This window comes from Plecotus auritus, assembly GCF_963455305.1.
Source record: "Plecotus auritus genome assembly, chromosome: 7".
In the NCBI taxonomy this organism is placed as follows: domain Eukaryota; kingdom Metazoa; phylum Chordata; class Mammalia; order Chiroptera; family Vespertilionidae; genus Plecotus; species Plecotus auritus.
This window is the reverse complement of record NC_137774.1, coordinates 136,324,338-136,349,182: the sequence shown is the minus strand read 5'-3', so window position 1 is coordinate 136,349,182 and position 24,845 is coordinate 136,324,338. Positions and strand designations below refer to the sequence as shown.

The 24,845-nt window shown below is 38.4% G+C and overlaps 1 protein-coding gene across 2 annotated transcripts in view; it reads right to left on the bottom strand.

The window, feature by feature from the left end:
- The window catches only part of CERT1 (ceramide transporter 1), a 109,013-nt gene that overhangs the window by 18,071 nt on the left and 66,097 nt on the right, over positions 1-24,845 (bottom strand). Inside the window, exons 9-14 of one of the 2 annotated variants that reach the window (XM_080680334.1) lie at positions 24,071-24,163; positions 16,271-16,357; positions 10,739-10,831; positions 10,170-10,247; positions 3,760-3,855; positions 621-753 (exon numbers count right to left, since the gene is read on the bottom strand). In XM_080680334.1, coding sequence (XP_080536460.1) covers positions 621-753; positions 3,760-3,855; positions 10,170-10,247; positions 10,739-10,831; positions 16,271-16,357; positions 24,071-24,163 — 580 coding nt within the window. The remainder of the gene's footprint in view (positions 1-620; positions 754-3,759; positions 3,856-10,169; positions 10,248-10,738; positions 10,832-16,270; positions 16,358-24,070; positions 24,164-24,845) is intronic. The other variant, XM_080680335.1, reaches the window with a different exon arrangement.

The following is a 24,845-nucleotide window of genomic DNA, read 5'->3' as shown; positions in this document are numbered from 1 at the left end:
AGAAAGCAATTCTATATCAACACTGCATTACTCAGGCACAAATTATTCCCTAACACTATGACCCCTCCCTATAATCCCTAATTTACTGAAGCTGAATAAAGTGCTCTATCTAGGTTTGGGTGACTGTATTTACTGGGAGGATTGTCAAACTGTCTTTGATATACATCTTATGATGTTCAAAAGTATCTATTTATGCAATCTGGTGCCTAAGGGAAACACCCCCTGCCAAAGTAACTAAACAAACCACAGCAGGATTCATGTAGGATTTACCAGGGAAACAAAACAAACTAGGAGAAAAGCAGGTAAAACAGAAACCTTAGTTTTAGTCCTGGTTTTTACACCTACTAGGTCTGTGGCCTCTGACAAGTCATTTGACCTATTTGAATTTTATTTTATTACCTATCTTTGCAAAATTGTTGAGGCATTAAATCAAATGCTATAAAATACTGCAAAGCATTTTACAGTGTGAAAAACTTTATTTAAATATAAAGTATTATCAGTCCCCTATATTTTCTACATTGACTTTGCAAACTATAGATCATATGGAGAAAACCAGATTGGATTTGATATTAAATTCTAAATAATAATTATATTAAAATACATTAATAATAGCAGCTTACTTTCCCAATCATTGCGAACGTCAACATTCCAGAAGTAATTGCAGACCTCGTGTCCTGTAACTCCTTTAACTGCATGGGTAGCTTTCAAAGGATCCAGAACAATCCCATTTTCTTCTACTTCCCTCCTATATACCTATATAGGACATAATTAAAAACCTGTTTAAAAATTCTAAAGTAAACATTTGAAAGCACGTTTGCAAATTTAACAGCTTTTTAGGATTTTATTTACGAAAATCTCCTTATGGAACAAACATTCTGTTAAATTAAGTTTAAAATTTTAAATTATTAACACATTAAAATATTTAGAACTACAAATCCAAGGTAAATTTCAACTATGAAAAAATAAGCATATATGATGAATGACTAATTACTGTGAGTTGTTAAAAAATAAATATATCAATTTAAATCAGGCATTATTTACTGAACATTCTCAAGGACTGTTCAACATGGCAAAAGACGACAAATATGCCTGGTTAAAACATAATCTCCTTAGGGATACTGATTTAAGGCAGCTGTGTCCCCAGCATCTAGCACAGTATCTGAAACCCAGTAAAGCAACTATTTGTTAAATCAATGATGGAAAACTAAAATGTAATAAAGATCTATGCTCTCTTGCTTTAAATACTGAGGTTGTATACTGAAGTGCTGATTAAAACTAGTTATTTCAAAATTATTGTGGGCTTGCTACTTTAGAGAACCCTGTAATAAGTTCTTTTTTAAAAAATCCTCACCTGAGGACATGCTGAGAGAAAGGGAAGAGAGAGAGAAGAAGAAGAAGAAGAGGAGAGGAGGAGGAGGAGAGAAGGAGGAGGGGAGAGGGGAGGGGAGGGGAGGGGAGAGGAGAGGAGCCAGATACTACTAGGTATTTCACATAAAGTTTCTCTTTTACAATCTCTCTCCCCAAACTCCATTCCCTACATGCTTATTTATTTGCTAGTGGGTCTGCTATTTTCCAAGTCATCTGAAATGGAACTCTGTAGACTTTTGGTTCCTTCTCTCACACTTCACATAGGCTATTAAGATTATTACAAATCTTCTATAAAAAACAACTTGACTTTTCTACTATGGTTACTCTTTCAGGTAGACTTTCAATATCTTGTACCTGACTTTCTCAAGTGGTTTTCTTGGTTTCTCGCTGCTTCCCTTTTAGCTTACTCTTCTGAAAATGCTACTTTGCATAGTGGCTTACCTACTGCTACAAAGGATAGACTATTTGTTTTAGTGGGTTATTTTATAATCCAGCCCTAATTTCTCTTTCTAATGTTGTGGGTTGTAGGAGCCTTATTTTCTACTTAGTCCTTTCACTTCCTGGAATTTCCCTAACGGAGAAACACTTATCTGAATAGTGAGTACAGAGGGAGAACTAGGCAGATGTGGCTCAACCCCTTCTGCAGAAAGCATGCACCCTGGTCTGCTTTTAGGGCTCTTGTGGGAAAGGCCTCTGATTATCCAGGTATCTCAGAAAAATGTTTAGAGGTAACATATTAGCATTGTGACAGCTGGTCCCCATGTTGTAATCCAATCAGATCATCAGAATTACAGAATTTTGGTATCTCATTTGCCTGTCTCTTCTAACTTATTTCTTACTAGAGGTCTGGTGCACGAAATTCATGCATGGGTGTGTGTGTGTGTGTGTGTGTGTGTGTGTGTGTGTCCCTCAGCCCAGCCTGCACCGTCTCCAATCTGGGACCCCTCGAGTATGCCCGTTTAGGGCCGATCCCGGTGGGATGGGGCCTAAACAGGCAGTCAGACATCCCTCTCACAATCCAGGACTGCTGGCTCCGAACCACTCGTCTGCCTGCCTGCCTGCCTACCTGATTGCCCCTAACCGCTTCTGCCTGCCAGGCTGTTCACCCCCTAACTACTCCCCTGCCAGCCTTATCGACGCCTAACTGCTCCCCTGCCGGCCCAATTGCCCCTAACTGCCCTCCCCTGCAGGCGTTGTCCCTCCCAACTGCCCCCCCTACATGCCTGGTCCTCCCCAACTGCCCTCCCCTGCAGGCCTGGTTGCCCCCAACTGCCCTTCCTTGCAGGCCTGGTCCCCAACTACCCTCCCCTGCAAACCTGGTTGCCCCCAACTGCCCTCCCAGCAGGCCTTGTCCCTCCCAACTCCCCTCCCCTGCAGGCCTTGTCCCTCCCAACTCCCCTCCCCTGCTGACCTGGTCCCTCCCAACTGCCCCAACTGTCCTCCCCTGCAGGCCTGGTCCCTCCCAATCACCTTCCCCTGCAGGCCTGGTTGCCCCCAACTGCCCTCCCCTGCTGGCCTGATCGCCCACAACTGCCCTCCCCTGCTGGCCATCTTGTGGTGGCCATTTTGTGTCCACATGGGGGTAGCCATCTTTGACCACATGGGGGTGACCATCTTTGTGTGTTGAAGTGATGGTCAATTTGCATATTACCCTTTTATTAGATAGGATTCCCTATTCAGGAGGAGAGGAAATTCCAACACTTAATATTGCATTCCATTTGCTAGAATAATTCTGGTCAACACAGTCTATATAAAACTCCTGAATAACAAATTAACTTTCAACAGTGAACTCAGACAGAAAAAGACAAATACCGCATGATTTCACTTATATGTGGAATCTAAAGAAAATAGATGGCCCTGGCCAGTGTGGCTCAGTTGGTTGAGCGTTATCCTGTGTACCAAGGGGTCCCGGATCCCTGGTTCGATTCCTGGTCAGTGCACATACAAGAATCAACCAATAAGTGGAACAACAAATTGATGTTTCTCTCTCTCTCTCTCTCTCTCTCTCTCTCTCTCTCTCTCTCTCCCCTTATTCTCTCTCTGTCTAAAAAAAATCAATAAATTAGAAAAAATTTTTTTACAGAAATATCCAAATACAGAGCCATCAGTTAATTGTGGACTGTTCATATTTAAACCACAAAATTTTATTTCTCCATGGCTTAGGCAAAACAGAATGGTTTGTGCATAGATTTGATCATAAAGAAATTATATAAAAGCTAAACCAGGAAAGCAAAAGGACATTTTATTTATCAATATCTGGTGCTTCTTTGATCATATGTAGTAATTTGTTTAAAAGTAATTTTTAAATGCTATCCTTATTCGTATCAATAATGACAATATGACTGGAATAGAGGTGCAATTAGCAACCTATAACTTTTCACTGAGAATTACCTTCATTTCTCCTTCTTCTACAACCAACTGCCAATTGGCATCTCCACCTACATCCTGTAATGAATAAGTCATGTGGTTCTGCACCATCTCTTCAACCTTGAAAAGAAAAAAGTAAAGCTATAAGAATCTGCCTCCAATTAATAGCTATGACATAATCTCTAAAACAACAATGATATTCAGTTTACTTCAGTTCTAAAATGATGCTCTTAAGAGAGCTGAGCAACCAAATGCACAAAGGTTAGTAGGTTTGAAAAGTTTAGTCTACATTCTAGATATAATATCTAGGTTAATGACAAGAGGGAGAAATATGGAAAGATGCTTCAATCAAATAACATACTGTACACTGGGGCCTAAGGTGCACCGAGTGACCAAAATAAGCATTTTCGGGGGGAGGCAGGAATTCTTTCCTTTACCATAAAGCGCTTCCTTACAGAGATGAAGTCTTAAAGCATAAATTCATTAAACTCTAAGGATAAAAGGAGCATGAAGAGGACATCTAGTCTAGTGTTTCTATATTTAAGACTACACTGAGATACTAGAAAACTCATCATACACCAAGATTTCCCTACAAAAGCTAATAAAACTTTGGATATTTCAGTGAAATGATAAAAGAGACTGTTGCTGAAGGAACTGGCTCCTTTACCATCTACTCACAGACACTTTATCTAAACTCTATTTTCTAAATTTTTACTCACTATTTTGTTTTATGTAATAAATACATTAGAAAAGGCAGGAAGAATTGAAAAATATGTATACTGTACTTCAATTAAAAATGTATCCCTGCTGAAACCGGTTTGGCTCAGTGGATAGAGCGTCAGCCTGTGGACTGAAAGGTCCCAGGTCCGATTCCGGTCAAGGGAATGTACCTTGGTTGCGGGCACGTCCCCAGTAGGGGGTGTGCAGGAGGCAGCTGATCGATGTTTCTCTCTCATCGATGTTTCTAACTCTCTATCCCTCTCCCTTCCTCTCTGTAAAAAATCAATAAAATATATTAAAAAAAAATGTATCCCTAAGTTTAACTACATATTTTACATAAAATCTATGTTCATTAGGGATAAAAAACAAGAACCAGATTTACACATATTTTTTTAAAATATACTTTTTATGGATTTCAGAGAGGAAGCGAGAGGGAGAGAGAAAAACATCAATGATGATAGAGAATTATTTATTGGCTGCCTCCTGCACACCCCACACTGGGGATTGCGAGCTGTGACCTCCTGGTTCATAGGTTGACACTCAGCCACTGAGCTATGCCAGCCAGGTTACACATATTTTGAAATAAACAAATACAAAATTAATGGCTTGGGGGCAGAAACTTAAAATTACTAACCCTGGGGATATATAAGTTTTATACACAATAGGATGTGATCAATATGGTATTGTGGCTGTACTTCAGCTACATCAAGCTTTCTAGATCTCAGAATGTATCTTTGGTTACTGAAAGCAGGATGCTGTAAGTATCTCCTTAACTGGCAGTGATCACAAAAAGGTTTTTGATAAAAATATATGCTGAGATTCTATAATCTATTTTTGTATTAAATAAACACTAAGATAACATTTTGTTTCTTTATTCATTGCTCAAAACAATGTGAATGGTGTTGGGCTGCAGACTTGAGAGAAAATTTAAAATGTGACTAACAGAACATTCTATAGTTTTATAAAACATAACTTCAGAAGCTGTCTGGAAAACATGTTCCTCTATAATTTTGAAATATGCTTAAAGGTGAGGATGACTAACGTGGGACTCCAAGTTACAAATACATTCAAACTGTATCTCATTTCCGAAAGAGAACAAAGAAAGTTCCAGTTAGTATCCATAAGTAAAAAAGCCACAGTAGCACTGCATCACTGTCTGTTTTACATCCTGATATGGAAAATGTTTACCCTTATTAGATCCTAAGATCTTTAGATTTGATATGTACTTTTTAGGTCGGACACTGGGAGTTAAGAACACCTTTATTTATTAAAAGATTTGAGGCAAAAAGAAATGCTTCCCCCAACTAAGTCCTACTTATAATGGATTACTTGTGAAAGAAGAATGTTAGGGTTTTATTCTGGTAAAAGCAGAGTGAGTTCTGCTTAAAAAATATTTACTGCCATTTAGCTCTTTTGTTGGAACGTATGCAGGTAACTGTTTTTGTTTGGAAGGTTATTCCTGAATTAGCAATTTCAAAAGTTTGAAAAATGATCTATTTTGGTCCAAAAGAAATCAGATTCCACAAATATAAACTGACAGAAGGTAACATAAGTTAAAATAATGCAAAGTAAGTATATTTAACATTGTCTTTCTAGACAGATAAATAAATAAATAAAATGGTATTCACAGAACAGTTATCACTGCATCTATGGAAGTTTTTAGTCTTTTGCCCTTATCTGCTTCCTTGACTTAAGAGGGCTTGAAAAAGTCCAACAGAGAAACAAATAAGATGTATTCAGTGCAGTAGTCCTAGGAAATTAAAGAAACTAATGAAGTACTCAATTATTGTAGTAACCATTTCTGCAAAGCCTTCATCATGAAAACTTTATTCAAGCATCTTCCTCTAGGTAATAACATTAGGATTAAGAAGAAAGGTGATACAGGTATAATTTCATTATAATGAATTTTATGTTCACTGCAATAAAATATGAAGTAGCCAATCTTACTACAGGGGCAGTGACTAGGGCATTCATGACCACAGATACTTCAGATCTAATCTAATGATCTACTCCATTTATTGTTTCAGTTATGATTCTGTATTTAAAAATAAGTGGGACACAAGGGACCATTAAGTTTGACAACAAGAATAAACACAAGCCAAATTTACCATTTTCTTAGGTTCAAAATTTGATATACTAGGAAATAAGGTTCCTAGTAACACCTACTAATATTAAAAAAAAAAGACTGGACCAAATTATTGAAGCAGGTTTCCCCTGCTTTAATAGTATGAAGTTTAATTAGATAAACATAATTTTAGGAATCGTGCCCTTGATTTTTTTGGACCTACAGTTAAAAATGATGAGCTACACAGACAGTATCTTCATACCAAATGAACTATGAAAAAAATGGATAAAACATTTGAAATAAGAGATGATGGTACTCTAATTATTACCCTTTCACCTCACATCTGAATCATTCAGTATGCCATTTTAGGAGGCTATCTAATTTAATTTTCCTACCATTATTAAGATAGTAATTTCAAATTTTTAAAATTTTTTATTAATTTTAGAAAGAGGGAGGAAAGGTAGAGGGAGGGAGAGACAGAGACAGACAAACGTTGATTTGCTGCTCCACTTAGTTGTGCATTCATTGGTTGATTCATGTATGTGCGCTCTGACAGAGATCAAATCTGAAACTTGGGCATATCTGGACGATGCTCTAACCAGCTCAGCTATTCGGCCAGGGTAATACGGTAATTTTAAAAGAAAATTGACCTTTGATAGCACAACAACATTGTAATGAACAAAATTCTACTGAACAAAAATAAATCTAGGAGGGCTCAAATATAGCTCAGATCGCTTTCTCTTACACATTTTAAAGGAATACAACTATGTTTATTATTGCAGTTACAGAGTCAGAGATATTTGTTGGATAGTTTATTAATAACAAGTTAAGAGTGTACTGTTAACCTAAAAGAAAAAGGCCCAAAACATGAAGAGTCAATTCACAGAAAAATTGCAAACATGCGAGAAGCAAAAATACCACTTTTAGTGTATCAGACTGGCAAAAATTAACTAAATTATAATATTCAGTGTCAGTATAGTATAAGAAAACTGACCTGGGAATGCAGTTGGTTCAACTTTTTAAATGAACAGTTTGGTAATCTAATTTAAAATTCCTAAGTGTGCATGGCCTTTATCCTAACAATTCTAAGAATATATTCTAAGGAAATAATTTAATAAGTGTACAAAAAATGTATATAAAAAGATGCTGTATATACAAGAATGCCCATGTAGCACTACTTATAATAGCGGTAAAGTGAAAAGAAACTAAATAATCAATATCAGGTGAGAAGGTAAACCCGGTATGCAATCCATAAATAGGTAAGTAGATATAGACCTTTGTTTATTACTAATGGGAAGATGGACCTAATTATATGCTTAAAAAAATAAAGCTGGTTACAAAATAGTATATATAGATTTAACTACTGTGGTAGAAAAAGACAATTAAGGTATGTGTATTTATCATATGAACCTGATTTTTTATATGCATTAGAATATATATCAAGTGGTATAGTATTTTACTTTTATTTACTTTCTAATTCTGCTACAATTAGCATGTATTACTGTACAGTAAAAAAGGGAGGAGTAAAATAAATAATTACCACAACAATGTGTTACTATGAATATAAAGTAGAAAAGCTTTACACAGAATTGTTTTGCAGTGATGTTCCCCATGGATTAACCTGCAGCTGTACTGCCCACCCTTTGATTTTATTTTTTCAAAAGATGATTTTTTTTCTCTCATTTTGAAATGACATCTTTAGTTGGAAACTGTGTAATGCAAATAAATGTGACCAAAAGATCAATTTATAAATCCAAGTCTTTTCTACTTTCTGTACACTTTGATTTAGAGCTACTTCTTTTCCAACTTCTACCCAGAAGACAGATTCATAATTTGCTGTTAATTTCCTAGTAGATTCACTTATTTTATTTGAAGTTATTTTTCAGGGCATCTCATAATCCTATGTTTAATTATCCTGTCCAATCAGGATTATGAACATAATTTCAACAAGAACAAAGCAGTCATGAGCTGAGACTTGTACACAGATGCCAAAGCCAATTAATCAAGAGCTACATGCCAAAGCCCAAGTTTGCTAATGACACCAAATACTTTAGCAAGGACAATAAACACTCGAACCTCAATGTTATTTGTCTTCATTTTTGCCCTTTTTTGGAATATGACAGTACAATAATCAAAAGGTAAAACAATCTGATCAGTCACACGATCACATATTAGGGAAAAAACCCTTTGGAAAGATTTCTCAACTTACAAACATAAATTACACAAAAAATTAGGTAAAGAATTAAGCTATGATTTGGCAGAAATCTTGTAAAAACCTGGGCACCTACTTCTCAGTGACATATTCACCTGTACTTGAAGGCTTTCAGCTGTTCTATAGCTCTCTACAGCCAGGGTCCTGATCTGGGTTCTGAAGCCTCAATTCTTAGGCACTCATCAGTGGCTTGTATTCTTTTCTTGCTCTCATTTACATTTTCTTTCATTTATAATCTGTTTATTCCTATATTTTAAGGGAAAATGGTGACCAGTACTGATGGGTTTTAGTTAGTTTGGCTCTGGGTGATTTCTGATAAATTGATACATCTCTTTCTCAAAAATGTTTAAGGAGAAAAAAGCTGCAAAAGTCTGAACAACACAATTTGATTTTAGACTTATTGTTCTTTACTGCATAGTTAAAAACTAATGTAAACTTTATTCTTATGTGTAAACCAATAAGAATCTGTTTTAAATTATGCCTTTTAAAAACTTTTATTGAAATACTCTGATAAGAGAAAAAATGATGTAGATAATACTGATTAACTCAAAGAAATTATGTTGTTATATTATTAAAAGCTCACTTACTTAGCACTGACTACATGCCAGGCCCTAGGCAGACGTGAGTCCTAGCTAGATCACAGAAGTGCAACTAACACAATTTAAACTTGGGTAACTTTGGGAATTCAAGTTCTTAAAAATAAAATGATTTAATCCAATAAAATGCAATCACCAAAGAGATACAAAGTTGAATTGCAAAGATGGGAAGATAAAAAAAAAAAAATTGTCCCCCAACTAATGCTGATGCTAAAATATATTGTCTTAATGATTTTATTATGAGAGCAAAGACTACAAGCATCTAGCTTCCTGTCTTAAATTCCTAAACCCTTACTAATGATACCAAATAATCAATTAAAACAAATTTCCATAAATTTAGTATAGAACAGAGGTATTAATTTATAATATCAAACGGTAATGTGCATAAGCAAAGTACAAGCTGTTCAACAAGTATTATTTAAAAAGTTATTTCCCTGTTGAATATAATTATATTTTAAATTAGATTAGAAGTGAGGCTGCTGAATCCTGCTTTTATGCTCTAACCATGTCTATCAAAGTTGCTGAATCCTGTCTGAAGAAATCAGATATTACATAATATTTAAAAACCATGTACCTTCAGTTGTTTCAATTCAATCTTTCAGGAATACCTCCTATATGGCAAAATTTCAAGCTATTCACAGTGAAAGATACAAAGGGCACATGCAAGCTTGATAGAGGAACTATTTAGAAGACAAGGAAGGCCTTTTTAATGCTTATAACTATTTAAAACTTAGAACGAAAACAAGTGACCTGCCTAACCAAAAGATTTCTCGGAACTGGGAAAGCAGGCTGAAATATATCACAGAAAGACTCAAGTCCACGCTATACATTCATACAGTACCTGGGAGCTGAATCTGTGAACATCGTCAGAGGCACTGACTAGATCAATGGAAGACATGGAGGAAGAGCGACTATAGGGCTACCAGAGACAGACAAAGAAAAAACCAAGTAATCAGAACAAAGGCACAACAGAGCATTCAGTACCAACTTCCAAACACAAGATAAAGAGAGAGAACAAAGCACTATATGAAACAAGCTCAGCAGCAAGTGCTGAGTCCATGCACCTATTATGTGTTATGCTCCAAAATCTTTCTAAAATGAATGCAACACTTTCAACAATGTAAAATAATACTACTTAAACTCAAAGAAAAAAGAAACTTAATGTAACTGGCTAATTGGACTAGTCATTCCCTGTCACCGCCCCCCCTTTCCTCTTAAATGAAAAAGAACATTTATATTCATAAGAAGATTTCTGTTTTAGAGGATGCATATGGAAGAAAACATGTAATACCAAAAAAATCTCATTACTTAAGTTCAAGAAAAGGGAGAAAACTTATACAACAAATAGTTCCATTAACAGTGAAGAACAATACAGCATATACTTTCAGTAAACTCTGACTTTAGGCTTACCTTTTGGACAAATCTATGAGTCCCCACAGAAGAAAAGGCATCTCCAGATGGCATGGATGTAGGCCAATGTAACCTGACCTTTTCGCTCTGTGACTAAGAAAACATATAATGTTAAGATGCGAAGGCTTTTACGTGTATTTTGCAGCTAAAGAATGGTTAATATAACCTATAACCTGAAACTATCAACATTTAATTACTGAACACTTTAGTACTTATGTAGTAGGCAGTTAGACAGACATGAGCAGAACAAGATGACATGTCAAATACAGAAGGTCACCAGAGCCGAAAGCCTCAGGTGCCTAGCTATGGGCAAAACTGGGAAAATAAGGACCTCCATGCTCAGGGTAACCTTTCCTCCCCGGAGCATATCACCAGTCATGTGGGTTGGACCCCCTTAGAGGGGGAGAGAACAAGGGGACAGGAGAAGAGCCTCATAAGACTCCCATACAAGCCCTTGCATGATTTCTCCCTTAAGAATTAAGCTCCAGGACAATGAGGTTCTGACCCACATCAAATAATCTTAGGAACAAAGCCTTGGGTCTGTTGACCACAGAGACAGTTTAGGTTAAACTAGGGATGACATCTAGGCCTCAGTTGTGTTTCAGCTCCAGGCCCAGAAAAGCAGCAAAACCAGACAAGCCATGCTTATGGCTGACATCAGGACCAGCTGCATTGACTAATGACCCCCTGCACTGGTGCTGACCAATCACTGGGGATCACAACCCTGAAAGGACACATCTGTAAAGCTGATGAATATTCTACTGGGATCCTCCCTGAAACCTCCAAATACCCTCAAAGCTGATAACCTCGCGTTGCTTTCTGTATGGAGCACACCTATGCCATTCCCCACCCCCAGGCACGTCTTCCTTGCCTCTTTTTCATAATCTTCAAGGGTCTTCTTTTGCCTCTGTAACTTGTTTCCTGAGCCCATTTCTTCTGACTTACTTCTAGCTCTGTGGCTTTCTAAATAAACTTTTGCTTGTGTTTGAGTCTCAGCTCTGAATTCTTTACTAGGCAGAACTCAAATAGTGAGGACTCAAGAACCGAGGTTGCTGAACTGAGGTACGGTCTAACTACACCAAACATGCCAAACTCGGAGCCAAGAGGCTGCATGTGGCCCACAATGAATATTTTTGCGACCCAGCCAACATAACCGTTATGTAAGAAAGGTTTTAATAAAAATTTTGTAACTTAATTTGTACAATATCCTATTATACATAATTTATATTTATACAAGGCTAAAAAGCCTAAGCAACCGGCCAACCTTCTGGTAGCTATGATGCGCAATGGCCACCAGTGGGCAGATGCTCAATGCAGGAGCTGCCGAACTGCAGTGACTTGGCAGTTGATGTTCTTGGGTGATGCACCCGGAACCAGAGAGGAGGGAGCCTGATTCCGCGGTGCGTCACCCGAGAACTGCCCTCTCACAATCTGGGACCCCTTAGGGATTTCAGGGAGCTGGTTTCGCCCCAATCCCCGCAGGCCAGGCCAAGGGACCCCACCGGTGCACGAATCTGTGCACTGGGCCTCTATCTATATATATAAAAGGCTAAGTGACCGACCGACCGTCCAACTGTCTGGTACACGATGCACAACGTTGAGTAGTGCATGCACAATATATATAAAGCTCTCGCTGGTGTCAATTGCACGTGACCAACTGGCCAGTACATATGACAGGCACTGGCAATCCTATCCTATATAATAAAGAGGTAATATGCAAATTAACCATCACTCCAACACACAAGATGGCCACCCCCATGTGGTCAAAGATGGCTGCCACCATATAAACACAAGATGGCTGGCGGGGGAGGGCATTTGGGGGTGATCAGGCCTGCAGGGGAGGGCAGTTAGGGTTGACTGGGCTGACAGAGGAGGGCAGTTGGGGGTGACCAGGCCTGCAGGGGAGGACAGTTAGGGGAGATCTGGCCTACAGGGGAGGGCAGTTAGGGGTGACCAGGCCAGCAGGGGAGGGCAGTTAGGGGTGACCAGGCCAGCAGGGTAGGGCAGTTAGGGGCAATCAAGCCGGCAAGGGAAGGCAGTTAGGGGCAATCGAGCTGGCAGGGGAGCAGTTAGGCGTCGGTCAGGCTGGCAGGGGTGTAGTTATGGAGTGACCAGGCTGGCAGGCAGAAGTGGTCAGGGGCAATCAGGCAGGCAGGCAGGCAGGCAGGCAGGTGAGCAGTTGGGAGCCAGCAGTCTTGGATTGTGAGAGGGATGTCTGACTGCCCATTTAGGCCCTATGCCACCGGGATCGGGCCTAAACGGGCAGTTGGACATCCCTTGAGGAGTCCCAGATTGGCGACAGTGCAGGCTGGGCTGAGGGACACACACCGGGCCTCTAGTCCTATATAATAAAAACCTAATATGCAAATTGACCGAACAGTGGAACAATCGGTCACTTTGATATGCACTGACCACCAGGGGGCAGATGCTCAATGCAGGAGCTGTCCCCAGCCCGCAGGCCCCAGGCCAGCCAAGGCAGGTGCCAGCAGGGGAACCTCCTGTTCACCCTGCCAGCTGCCCCACAGATCAGCCCTGATTGCTGGCCAGGCCTAGGGACCCTACCCATGCACAAATTTCATGCATCGGGCCTCTAGTTTAAAAATAAACGTTTACCGCGTGAATCTTTCTAATTAATTTCCTTTCAATGTGTATGAATCTGTGCACCAGGTCACTAGTTATTAATAACAAACTACAATGTTCACTAATGACTGATTACTATAATCGTGTTGCATTCATTTCCCTTACATGCCTTATGTGCAGGCACACCATTTCTCTCCACTAATACTAGCAAGCTAATATTTTAGTAGCCAATTGCCACATCATTAGTCTTGCACTGACTTCTTTGGTGTGCACAACGGGAAATATCTCGCTTTCGGAGAACAAGAAAAATATGTTTATTTGCATTACGCTTATTAATTTGTGGAGTTATTCAGTGTATGGTAAGTTAATATTCAAGAAAAATACTAATTTTTATTAAAATGTTCTATTATTTTATGTTAATGATTACTCATTTATTTCAGCCCTTTGTATTCAGAATGTCTCTACTGAAATAAACCTACGTTTCTATGAAAATTGAAGCTTTTGTTTTTTTGCGGCCCACATAAACTTAATTCTTGTTTATTTGGCCTGTGCTAGCCTTTGAGTTTGACATGCTTGGATTATACCAATCTAACACCTGTTGCTGTTTTGCCGCCAACACTTAGAAATATTTGAATCATGAAACTACTCTCATATTTCCTTGATGTGTCCCAATTCAATCTCTTCTTTTGGACCCTACAGTTACTAACTTAGCCCAGGGATTATTTTTTTTATTTTGCTCCTAGTCAGACTCTCAAATGCCAACATGACATCATTTACCATAATCAATCTTAATTGAATATTGCTGATTTTCTTATCCAAACTCTGCCTGAATTATTCAAATCATTCCACCACATAAGGCTCCTGCAGGGCTGTATCATTTGAATCAATTATCAGTGTTTGCTTCAGTCACATTCCAAAACACATGTCATGTCTATCTTTGCCTCCTTTCCATAAAGGTATTCATTTTGTCTTCCATCTAATCATTTCATTCCTGTTAAGCTGCCACTTAACCTCTTTCTTCCTCCTCAGCTTCCCTAGTTTCTTCTCACCTATTCAATAAATACCTATTAAATATAATGTACCAGAAACTTTGCTGTTTTGTGTGCTCATTTTCTAACTATGTAGAAAACAACTGGTTATTTCTATTCAATACGATCTGAACACAATGGCAAAGATCTCATTTCTCACCACTTTTTGTATATCTTTCCTTATGCTGGCAAATAATGTAAAACAAATAATGTAAACTCAAAACTGTGTCACTGAAGACTACCTATGTAGTGGTTGTGTTGTTGAGGGCCCTGTGTAATATCTAATGCATACAATGAGGGAAATGATCTGAACCTTTGGAACTGATTTCATGGATTACTGATGCATACTCCTCTATAGTATTAACATACTGTAATCATCTGTCATAATGACATGCCTAGTTATTAGGCAAGGAAAGTCATGGGTCTGTTTAATGCTTGTTTTGTAGAGGATCTACCGGAGTACCAAAAATAGTTTGAAATGAAATGAGTTGATAGTCCCATGAATATTTCTTTTCTCTAAAGCTTATAAAAGCTTTCATTGATTCTCTTCAACTCCAACTCAACCAATGTGTTGCTATTTCAAAGAGTAGGATTTTAAAGCCATAGGTATGATTTGAGTCATCTTGTCTAACCCCTTGTTTCACAGATCAGGAAACCAAGGTCCAGAAAATTTAAGTGATAGATTTATAGCTTCATAGTTAGCCAGTGGCAAAACTAAGACTAAAACAAAGTTGTCATGACCTCAGTTCACTACTCTTCCATGATAACACATATTAGATAAAAACAAAAACAAAAAACAGAACACACACACACAAAATAGTGAAGGTGAAAAAACCTCCCAAAAAAACAAACACAATGATACTGCTTTGGGCAATTCTTTAGGCATCCAAAATTCGAAGTCATTTGAGTGCTGTGTAGCATCTTTTAGATATAAAAATAAGCAATAAGCTTTATAAATTAATGTTTCATGAACTCTTTATCATGATTTATAAAAAATATAATGAAAAATAAACATGAAAAGCAGCCACTATTCCAGGTGATTTACCTTCAAGTAGATAGACTAATAAATGGGCATAATAGCCATGATAGCCTTAGCAATGGTAGGGAATGAACATGCCAACTTTTTTATGCAAGTAAATCTGTAGTGTACAACTGATATACATATCATTTATTTGTAAGATGCTTCAAGTCCTGGGAAAGTAACTAAAATTCACCTTAAGTACCATCTAGTGGTAATACATGGCAACTGCATTTTTGCAGAATTGAAGGCAAGGGATCAAATTAATCTTGAAATTAAGACTTAAAGGATTTAAGATATGCTTAGTTCCACTTCCACAGGAGAAGCTGGGCATAACTGCTGTGAATTTAATGATGATAAAACACTGAGCAAAGTTAAAAGTGAGGAAGCAATTGGAGGTTAAGATAGTGAAAGCAATAAAGGAGTTAATAATAAAAAATGAATGGTACCAATGGAAGAAAAATAGATTCTTGGTAATCTTCGTTTTTCTGCCGGCCTGGTCGCCCCCAACTGCCCTCCCCTGCAGTAGTATAAGTAGTTCATGCCATAATTTATATGGCACTTGATGGTAAAAAGAAGTACAAAGAGACCATTTTACTCAGAGTAAATATATGCTTAATATTAACAGGATCATGATAAAGTTGGATATTACAAGGGCAATAGACAGACTATTTTAATTTAACTTCAAGTTAATTATGCATGCTTTCTTTAAACTATCATTGGTCTTCTTTCCATTGCTTGGAAATTGATCAATGGAAGAAGTGACATAAAAATTCTCCTACATTTGTGACTCAATGCAGACACAGTTCATTTTCTAGGTTATCAGTTTCAGTTTTCAAATTCTATCTATATAAAATAACATACATCAAGAAATACCTAGTGTTAAATTTTTAGTTACAGATATACCTGTTCTTCTATTTTATCTTGTCTGTCAAGAGCAGCTTCAACAGCATCAAAGAACTCTTCTTCATTAATCAGACTATTTGGACCTTCCTATTCAAACACACAGAAGAAAAAAAAAAGCTGGTTTAAGAAAGTAGAAAACATTGATAACTCTGGCATTAACTGTAGGGAAAAGTTGAAAAGTGATTCAAACATTTATGAACCAGTTAGTACACTAGGTAACCTACACTAATAAAGAGAGAAACATGCAAATTGACCGTCACTTCGCTATGCCCACCAGCCAATCAGGAGTGAGCATGCAAATCAACCCAACAAAGATGGCGGCCCCGCCCCCAGCCGCTCCGGGCCTCTGGGCAGCACACATGCAGGCACGCAGTGGCTGGGTGGGGCGGGACACCTGCTATAAGGGAGAGGGCCGGGGGTGGAGGGCGGGGGGGTGGAAGGAGCTATAGGCAGCCAGAGGGAAGGCCTGGGTTCCGAGTGCTGGAGGGAAACCAGTGCCGGCAGCCAGGGGGAAGGAAGGCCTATTGCACAAATCTCTTCGTGCAACGGGCCTCTAGTATTATATAAAATGAGTAATGTATGTTTTATGTAGAATCATGAGTATAACAATTCAATCGTTCAGTACTCATATATTTACTGTATACTGACAAATATTGTATTAGGGCAATAATCTAGAGTAAGAGATTGGTGAACTATATGGCCCATAGGCCAAATCCAGTCCACTGCTTACTTTTGTATGGCCTTTAAGCTAAGAATTTCATTTTTTAAATCGTTGGGGGAAATGGAATGAATAACAATATTTCATGACATGTTGGAATTACATAAAGCTAAATAAAGTTTTATTGGAATAGAATCTTGTTCATTCATATGCATTGTCTATGCCTGCTACAGTGACAGAGTTGAGTACTTTTAACTTGAATACTTGGTGACAGAAACCATATAAAATTGAAGAAAGGTAAGTACAAAGTTGCAGATCTACAGGCAATGAGCAGTACAGATAGGGTACTGAGGAGGATCTTCCTAAGCAAATACAAGTAGTTCATGGAGAAAGAAAAATTGAGCTAGCTGATGCTTGAGAGCCTGGTTAGATGACAGAGCAGTGGTTCTCAATTGCCTGGAGAACTTGTTAAAATGAAAATACCCAGGACCCCATACACAGAAATTACTTCTCTGCAGGTCTTGGGTGGAGCTGAGAATATGCATGTTTAATAAGTTCTCCAAGTGATTCTCATGCAAAGAGAACCTCAGCTGTATCAGAAGATAAAAGTATAAAAGAACAATAGCAAAATGGAAACAAACAAGGTATGTTCCTGCTGTGATGGAATAAATAAGTGGACTGTAAGTTGAATAATGGCTTTACATTATGCTAAAAGTAGAGGCTTAAAAGGTACACTTAGGTTTAAGGTTCCCTAAATTTTTTTTTTTTAAAGTAAGTTTTTAGCCCTAGCTGGTTTGGCTCAATGGATAGAGCGTCGGCCTGGGGACTGAAGGGTCCCAGGTTCGATTCCAATCCAGGGCACATGCTCGGGTTGTGGCCTCGATCCCCAGTGGGGAGTGTGCAGGAGGCAGCTGATCAATGATTCTCTTTCATCATTGATGTTTCTCTCTCTCCTTTTCCCTTCCTATTGATTTTATAGAAGGAAGGAGAGGGAGATAGAAACACGGATGAGAGAAAAATAGCAACATTGATTGCTCCTCCTGCATGCCTCCTCCTGGGGACCAAGACCACAACCAGGGCATGTGACCTGCCTGGGGAACTGAACCAGTGACTTCTTTTTTAAAAAAATATATATTTTATTGATTTTTTTACAGAGAGGAAGGGAGAGGGATAGAGAGTTAGAAACATCGATGCGAGAGAAACATCGATCAGCTGCCTCCTGCACACCCCCTACTGGGGATGTGCTCGCAACCAAGGTACCATGCTCTTGACCTGAATCGAACCTGGGACCCATCAGTCTGCAGGCCGACGCTCTATCCACTGAGCCAAACTGGTTAGGGCAACCAGCGACTTCTTGGTACAGGGGTTGATGCTCAACTAGCTGGGCAGAGTTCCCTAAAAAAAATTTTTTTTTAAATCTTCACCCGAGGATATTTTTCCATTGATTTTTAGAGAGTGGAAGGGAGCAGGAGAGACAGAGAGAGAAACATCGATGTGAGATATATCGATTAGTTGCCTCCCACACGAGCCCCAACCAAGGCCGAGGATCGAGTCGGCAACCGAGGTACGTGCCCTTGACCGGAATAAACCCGGGATCCTTCAGTCCGCGGGACGATGCTCAATCCACTGAGCCAAACCGTCTAGAGCTCCCTAAATTTTTAAATATAAAAATAGGACACATGAATGATTGTTGGTCTCTCTATAATCTTCCCAGTTAAACTGATAACCCAACGTCATCACTACTCCATGAAAAAGTATCAAGCAACATCATCCCATCCCTGTCAAATTGGGGTCACACAGGAAGGGTGGGAGAAAATATGGTATAATGCTCCTGTCATTTGGCACAGGCATATGAAAAATCTTGATTTAATGCAATAGTTCTTTTGGAGTAATGAGAACTCTCTCATAACTCATTTCAAAAGAAAAAAAAAATCCACAGAAACTTTTTATTCAACATATACACAGAATAGTGCATACTTCAATGAATTATCACTAAGTGAATATAAACATGTAATGACCTGTTGCATCAGGAGAAGAACAGTAACAACATTCTAGAGGCTATCCTGAAGGATTCGCTGTATACAGTTAAAACATTTCAAAGGCACTTAAATGGTAGTAGTATAACTTTGGTCTTTGTTGATGTGAGAAAAATAAAAAATTTCCAAAATCTACGCTGAACATATTTTCTGGTGATTTTTGAAAACTCTATTGATCATAAACATATCTACACTTTTAAAAATTGTAATACGCATTCAATCTATGCAATCATGTCAGCATCTCAGGAGTCTCCTAATTGGGAAATTCAGCATTAAAAAGTTCTGCTTTTGGGTGGTGAACACACAATATAATATACAGATGATGTATTATACAACTGTACACTTGAAACCTATATGTTATTAAGCAATGTCAACACAATACATTTAATACAAAATGTTAAAAAATTCTACTTTGATAAGTGAAATGGGCAATTAAGAAAGGTACATTTTTCCTTTGATGGCAAATCTGAGAACTTAGTAATTGCACAAAATTTCCTTTATTAAAAAACAACTAAAAAAACCCCATACTTTTATTTCACCTTGCTTATCAAGGAAAAGAGCTATTTGTTGCTAAATCTATGGGACAGACTCCACAGTCTTGACCTCACTTGCCCTATTGGCAGCATCTTTAATGACTCTCTTTGCAAAGATCTCTGTCCTTGGATTCCTAACTTCCCAGTTCCCCTCTACTAAGCACTCTTCTTGGGCTCCTGTGCAGCCTCTTCCTCCTTTGCCTATCCCTTAGGGTTCCTTAGGGTTCCACACTTGCTTTTCCACAGCATTTTTATTCATTTCTAAGAGTTCAGTCATCATCTGATAATTTCCCAAACTCACAGCCTGTCCATTCCTTTCCTAAGTAGTGTTAAATCTTTACATTTAATAATATGTAAGACCTCCTCAGATGAATGTCTCACAACTCATGTGCAACATGTCTAAAACCTGTTCTTTCCTAACCTGTGCACCAATAGGACAAAGGTAGAAATCTGGGCCTGTTCTTGGATTCCTCCCTTTTCCTTCATTCAATCACCACACCCTTCAATTCTACTTTCCAAATATCTCATTTCTCCACATCTATTTCTACTGTCCTACCCTATCTAATTTAGACTATATTCAATTCTTATCTGTTATACTGAAAAAAATCTCCCAAGTCCCTGTCACAACTCTCAACTTTAATTCACTCTCCTCACTGCAGGAAGCAAGAATAATTTTTCTAAGCTGTAAACCTGAAAACCCAATTTGCTTAAAACCCATTCCTGAGGATCTGTACTGTTCTCAGACCTTTTTATCCCTCCTTCCTCTCAATAGGCTCCCTGCTCCATTGATAAGTTACTCTGGCGCAAAATGCTTTCTTTTGCTTTGGGCCTCCACATGTTTTCTTTCTTCTAAGCCCCTACAAGCAACACTCTTTCTAGGTTATTTGCCTGGTTGACATCTAACTCAACCTACTTATTTTTAAGGTTTCATCTAAGATGCTATTTCCTTTAGGAAGCCATGCCCACCACTGTTAAAAGTGCTTTATAATATATATTATTCTATTTGCCTGTTACCTAGTCTATATTACCATTAATATATACTCAGGAGGGGCCTTCAGGCAGGATCCTTGTCTGCCTTGTTCCTTGCAATCTCACCCCACCCTATACCTAGCATAGTTGCCTTGTGCTATAGTAAGTCTTAAGGAATGGATTTAGGATTATAAATTTCTGAGGCTATAGATGACAGAAACATTTAAACTTTGTTCAATAATTAAAACATCATAAATGTTGAATAAGAACCAAAATAAAGTCACATTTTGAATTAGTGTCATTTTAAAATCCATGCAAGCATAGTACTGACACAATATAGATGGTTCAAGACTCTAAAAGGAAGAGGGAAAACATAAAAACAGGCCCTAGTTTATTTAAAAATTGCGTATTTAATTTCATACCACAAGGAGTTGGTGAGAAAAGGCTGAAGTACCCTTAACCATGTTTTTCATTAAAAGAGGGCAGTACAGGAGTAGAAAAGAATGGTTTATTCAACACCACCATTAGAATAAAAGATTCCTATATTATACTGTAATTTTTAAAAATCCAGGTATATTAGCAATATATTTAGAAAAGATCGTTTAAAAAGAAAATACAGATATTTGAGGTACAGAATGCTTTTTTAAACATGACACCAAATGTAGAGATAAGTATATCTAAAGACTGAGAGATTACATAAAAGCATAACACTTTTATATAGCAAATTTTAAGTGACCAATAAACATTTTTTTAGAAAAGCCTAAATCAATCACATCAATAAATAAAGCAAATTTTTTAGATTTGAAACTAGTAAACACATATACCTAGCATAGGGCCTCTCTTTCCTCCACCCCGCTCATTCCCTGAAAGAAAACTGTGTTGACAGAAGTGGAAGTATTATAACTATATTTATATATTGCTGGAAGGAAATAAATTAGTACCATATATTGTTAAATTAAAAACACAGGCTTTTTGTGTATTTTCTCTAATCTTCCTATAAGAAACATTTATTTTATCCTATCTAATAAAAGAGTAATATGCAAATTGACCATCACTCCAACACACAAGATGGCTGCCCCCATGTGGACACAAGATGGCTGCCCCCATGTGGACACAAGATGGCTGCCCCCATGTGGACACAAGATGGCCACCACAAGATGACCAGCAGGGGAGGGCAGTTGGGAGGGACCAGGCTTGCAAGGGAAGGCAGTTGGGGGCGATCAAGCCTGCAGGGGAGGGCAGTTAGGGGTGGCCAGGCCTGCAGGGGAGGGCAGTTGGGAGGGCCAGGCCTGCAAGGGAAGGCAGTTGGGGGCGATCAAGCCTGCAGGGGAGGGCAGTTAGGGGTGACCAGGCTGGCAGAGGAGGGAAGTTGGGGGCGACCGGGCCTGCAGGGGAGGGCAGTTAGGGGTGACCAGACCTTCAGGGGAGGGCAGTTAGGGGTGACCAGGCCTGCAGGGGAGGGCAGTTAGGGGCAATCAGGCTGGTGGGGGAGCAGTTAGGCATCAATCAGGCTGGCAGGGGAGTGGTTAGGGGGTGATCAGGCTGGCAGGCAGAAGCGGTTAGGGGCAATCAGGAAGGCAGGTGAGCAGTTGGGAGCCAGCAGTCCTGGATTGTGAGAGGGATCCCAGATTGGAGAGGGTGCAGGCTGGGTTGAGGGACCACCCCCCAACCCCCCGTGCACAAATTTCGTGCACCGGGCCTCTAGTTTATAATATAAAAAAATAAGGTAACCTAAAATGGCAAAACAATATGCTTAACATCAGAGTAAAAATTAAAATTGTAATAGCTTATATTTCAGTAATTTAGCTTATTAAAACCCCAGAGAATAATTATATAATTTTTATACATTCTAGAAGAAATGAATTGACAGCTTAATAATTAAAAAAATATTACAGTTCAAGTCTCATCATCATGGATTTCCACATTTGGAAGTCAATTTCAACATAAAAATATTTAATCAATAGCAGCTGAGTTTTTTTCTTTAATCAATTCCAACATTAAATATAGTTAGTAAAGGCTCTTTTTTTTTTCTCAATCAGTTCCAACATAATCGTCAGTATCAGCTCTTTTTGTTCCCATTCTAGAATAAAAATGGCAAGATTTTTTCCTTCTATTTCTTTAAATATAGTCTAATTATAATTATTTAAAAATATATGTATTTTTTATTGACTTCAGAAAGAAGAAGGGAGAGGGAAAGAGATAGAAACATCAATGATGAGAGAGAATCATTGATCGGCTGTCCCCTGCATGCCGCCCACCTGGGACTGAGCCTGCAACCTGGGCATGTGCACTGACTGGGAATTGAACCACTGTGACCTCCTGGTTCATGGGTTGATGCTCAACCATTGAAGCATACCAACCGGGCTAACTATAACTATTTTATCATCCTATCTCTATCTCAATGGTACTCCTTGCCACTCTATTTAAAAAATGTTTATTTTACCCTGGCTGGTTGGCTTGGTTGATTGAAGCATCGACCTGCACACCAAAAGGCTGTGGGTTCAATTCCCAGTCTGGGCATATACCTAGGTTGTGGGTTTGATCCCCTGTTGGGGCATGTATGGGAGTCAACTGATTGATGTTCTCTCTCTCTCCCCTTCCTCTCTATCTAAAAATCAATAAAAACTAAAACAAAACAAACAAACCCCCAAAAACATATCCTCAGGTGAGGATAAAAAAGTAATAAAAAAAAATGCTCATTTCAGGAATATCAACAATGTTAATGACAATTACCATATATACACTGAGTGGCCAGATTATTATGATCTCTGAACGCATAATAATCTGGCCACTCAGTGTATTTATATATAAGGGAAAGCTTGCAAATCTTGATATGTCAAGGGACCAGGAGATAGTGGCCCCCAGCCTCTGGCTAGTAAGTCCTCTGCCTCTTTCTAACTACCCACAATGCAGTTATTATACATGGAAAACCTTGTTTTAAAATCCAAACTCTGTGGTCAGTCTACACTGAGTGGCCAGATTATTATGCGTTCAGAGATCATAATAATCTGGCCACTCAGTGTACATTTCTTATATATTTTTCTATAAAAACATGACAAAAAATAGCTTATAAAATTTTAATTATGCATGTATATGGAAGGAAGATTTTATTAACTGCTCAATAAAAAAAATGAAGAAAGAAGTTGGTTTCACACATTCCAAACATAAAGGCAAGGTAATTATAATAGTTCGTGCTCTACTGTGGTTAAGACATCATAGTATATTGCACAAACTAAAATCTTTTGTCTGTATAAAGTATTCAGGTTTTCCCTCCATAAGTTGCTTTTATTTAAAAAAGTGAGTTAGAAGATAACATTAAAAATTATCATCTTCACAGGGGAGATGAACACTTGTCTTAAACTGTGGACAGGCATAATAATAAGCCTTTTAAAGCCTATACTAAACTTTGTAGGCAATACCAAAAATTCTATTTCAAAGTAAGCCTAGCATTTATATATTATGGTATATATATTTAATTAAAATAAACATAGAAAAATTATATATTTAGGACCTTTAAAGGTTACAAAAGTATAATTTAAAAGTTAATCACTTCTGTGATAGGCATGCCTATGTGTTTTCCTAAGATCAAAATGTAACTCCATACCTCATAATCAGGTCCTCCAAAGTGGGATTTTTTCTTAAGTTCTATCATGGCATTTTTGTATGCTTCCTCTGTTCTTCTTCTTTTCTCCATTTCCTATTTTCAAAAGAAAGCAAGTGAAAAATCAAAATAAAACATCCACCCAAAACTGACAATATTATGTGCTGACAAGGGTGAAGAGCAACAGGAATTCTCATCTATTGCTGGTGGGAGTTTAAACTGATATAACCACTTTAAAAAATTGTCAATATCCACTAAAGCTAAGTATATACCCCCATGAATTAACAACTGTATTCCTAGGTATATACCCAAGAGAAATGAGTGCATATATCCACCAAAAGATATGTACAAGAATGTTCCCAGCAGCTTTATTCGTAATAATAAAAATATAAAAACCTAAACTTCCATCAATAGGAAAAATAGATAATCAAATTAAAGTCAATGAAAATTTATCATACAATGAAATACTATCTATACTAATAAAAGGGTAATATGCAAATTGGTCAGGATGCCCTCACACAACGACCGAACAGCAGGCTGCATGGGGTGACCAGGCCGGTGGGGGGTGGGCAGTGAGGGGCGACCAAATGACCGAACAGCAGGCTGCGTGGGGCAACCAGGCAAGCAGGGAGGGAGGTGAGGGGCGACCAAACGACAGAACAGCAGGCTGTGTGGGGCAACCAGGCTGGCAGGGGGGGGGGGACAGTGAGGGGTGACCAGGCCACCAAGGGGGTGGCAGTGAGGGGCGACCAGGCCAGCAGAGGGGGCAGTTGGGGGC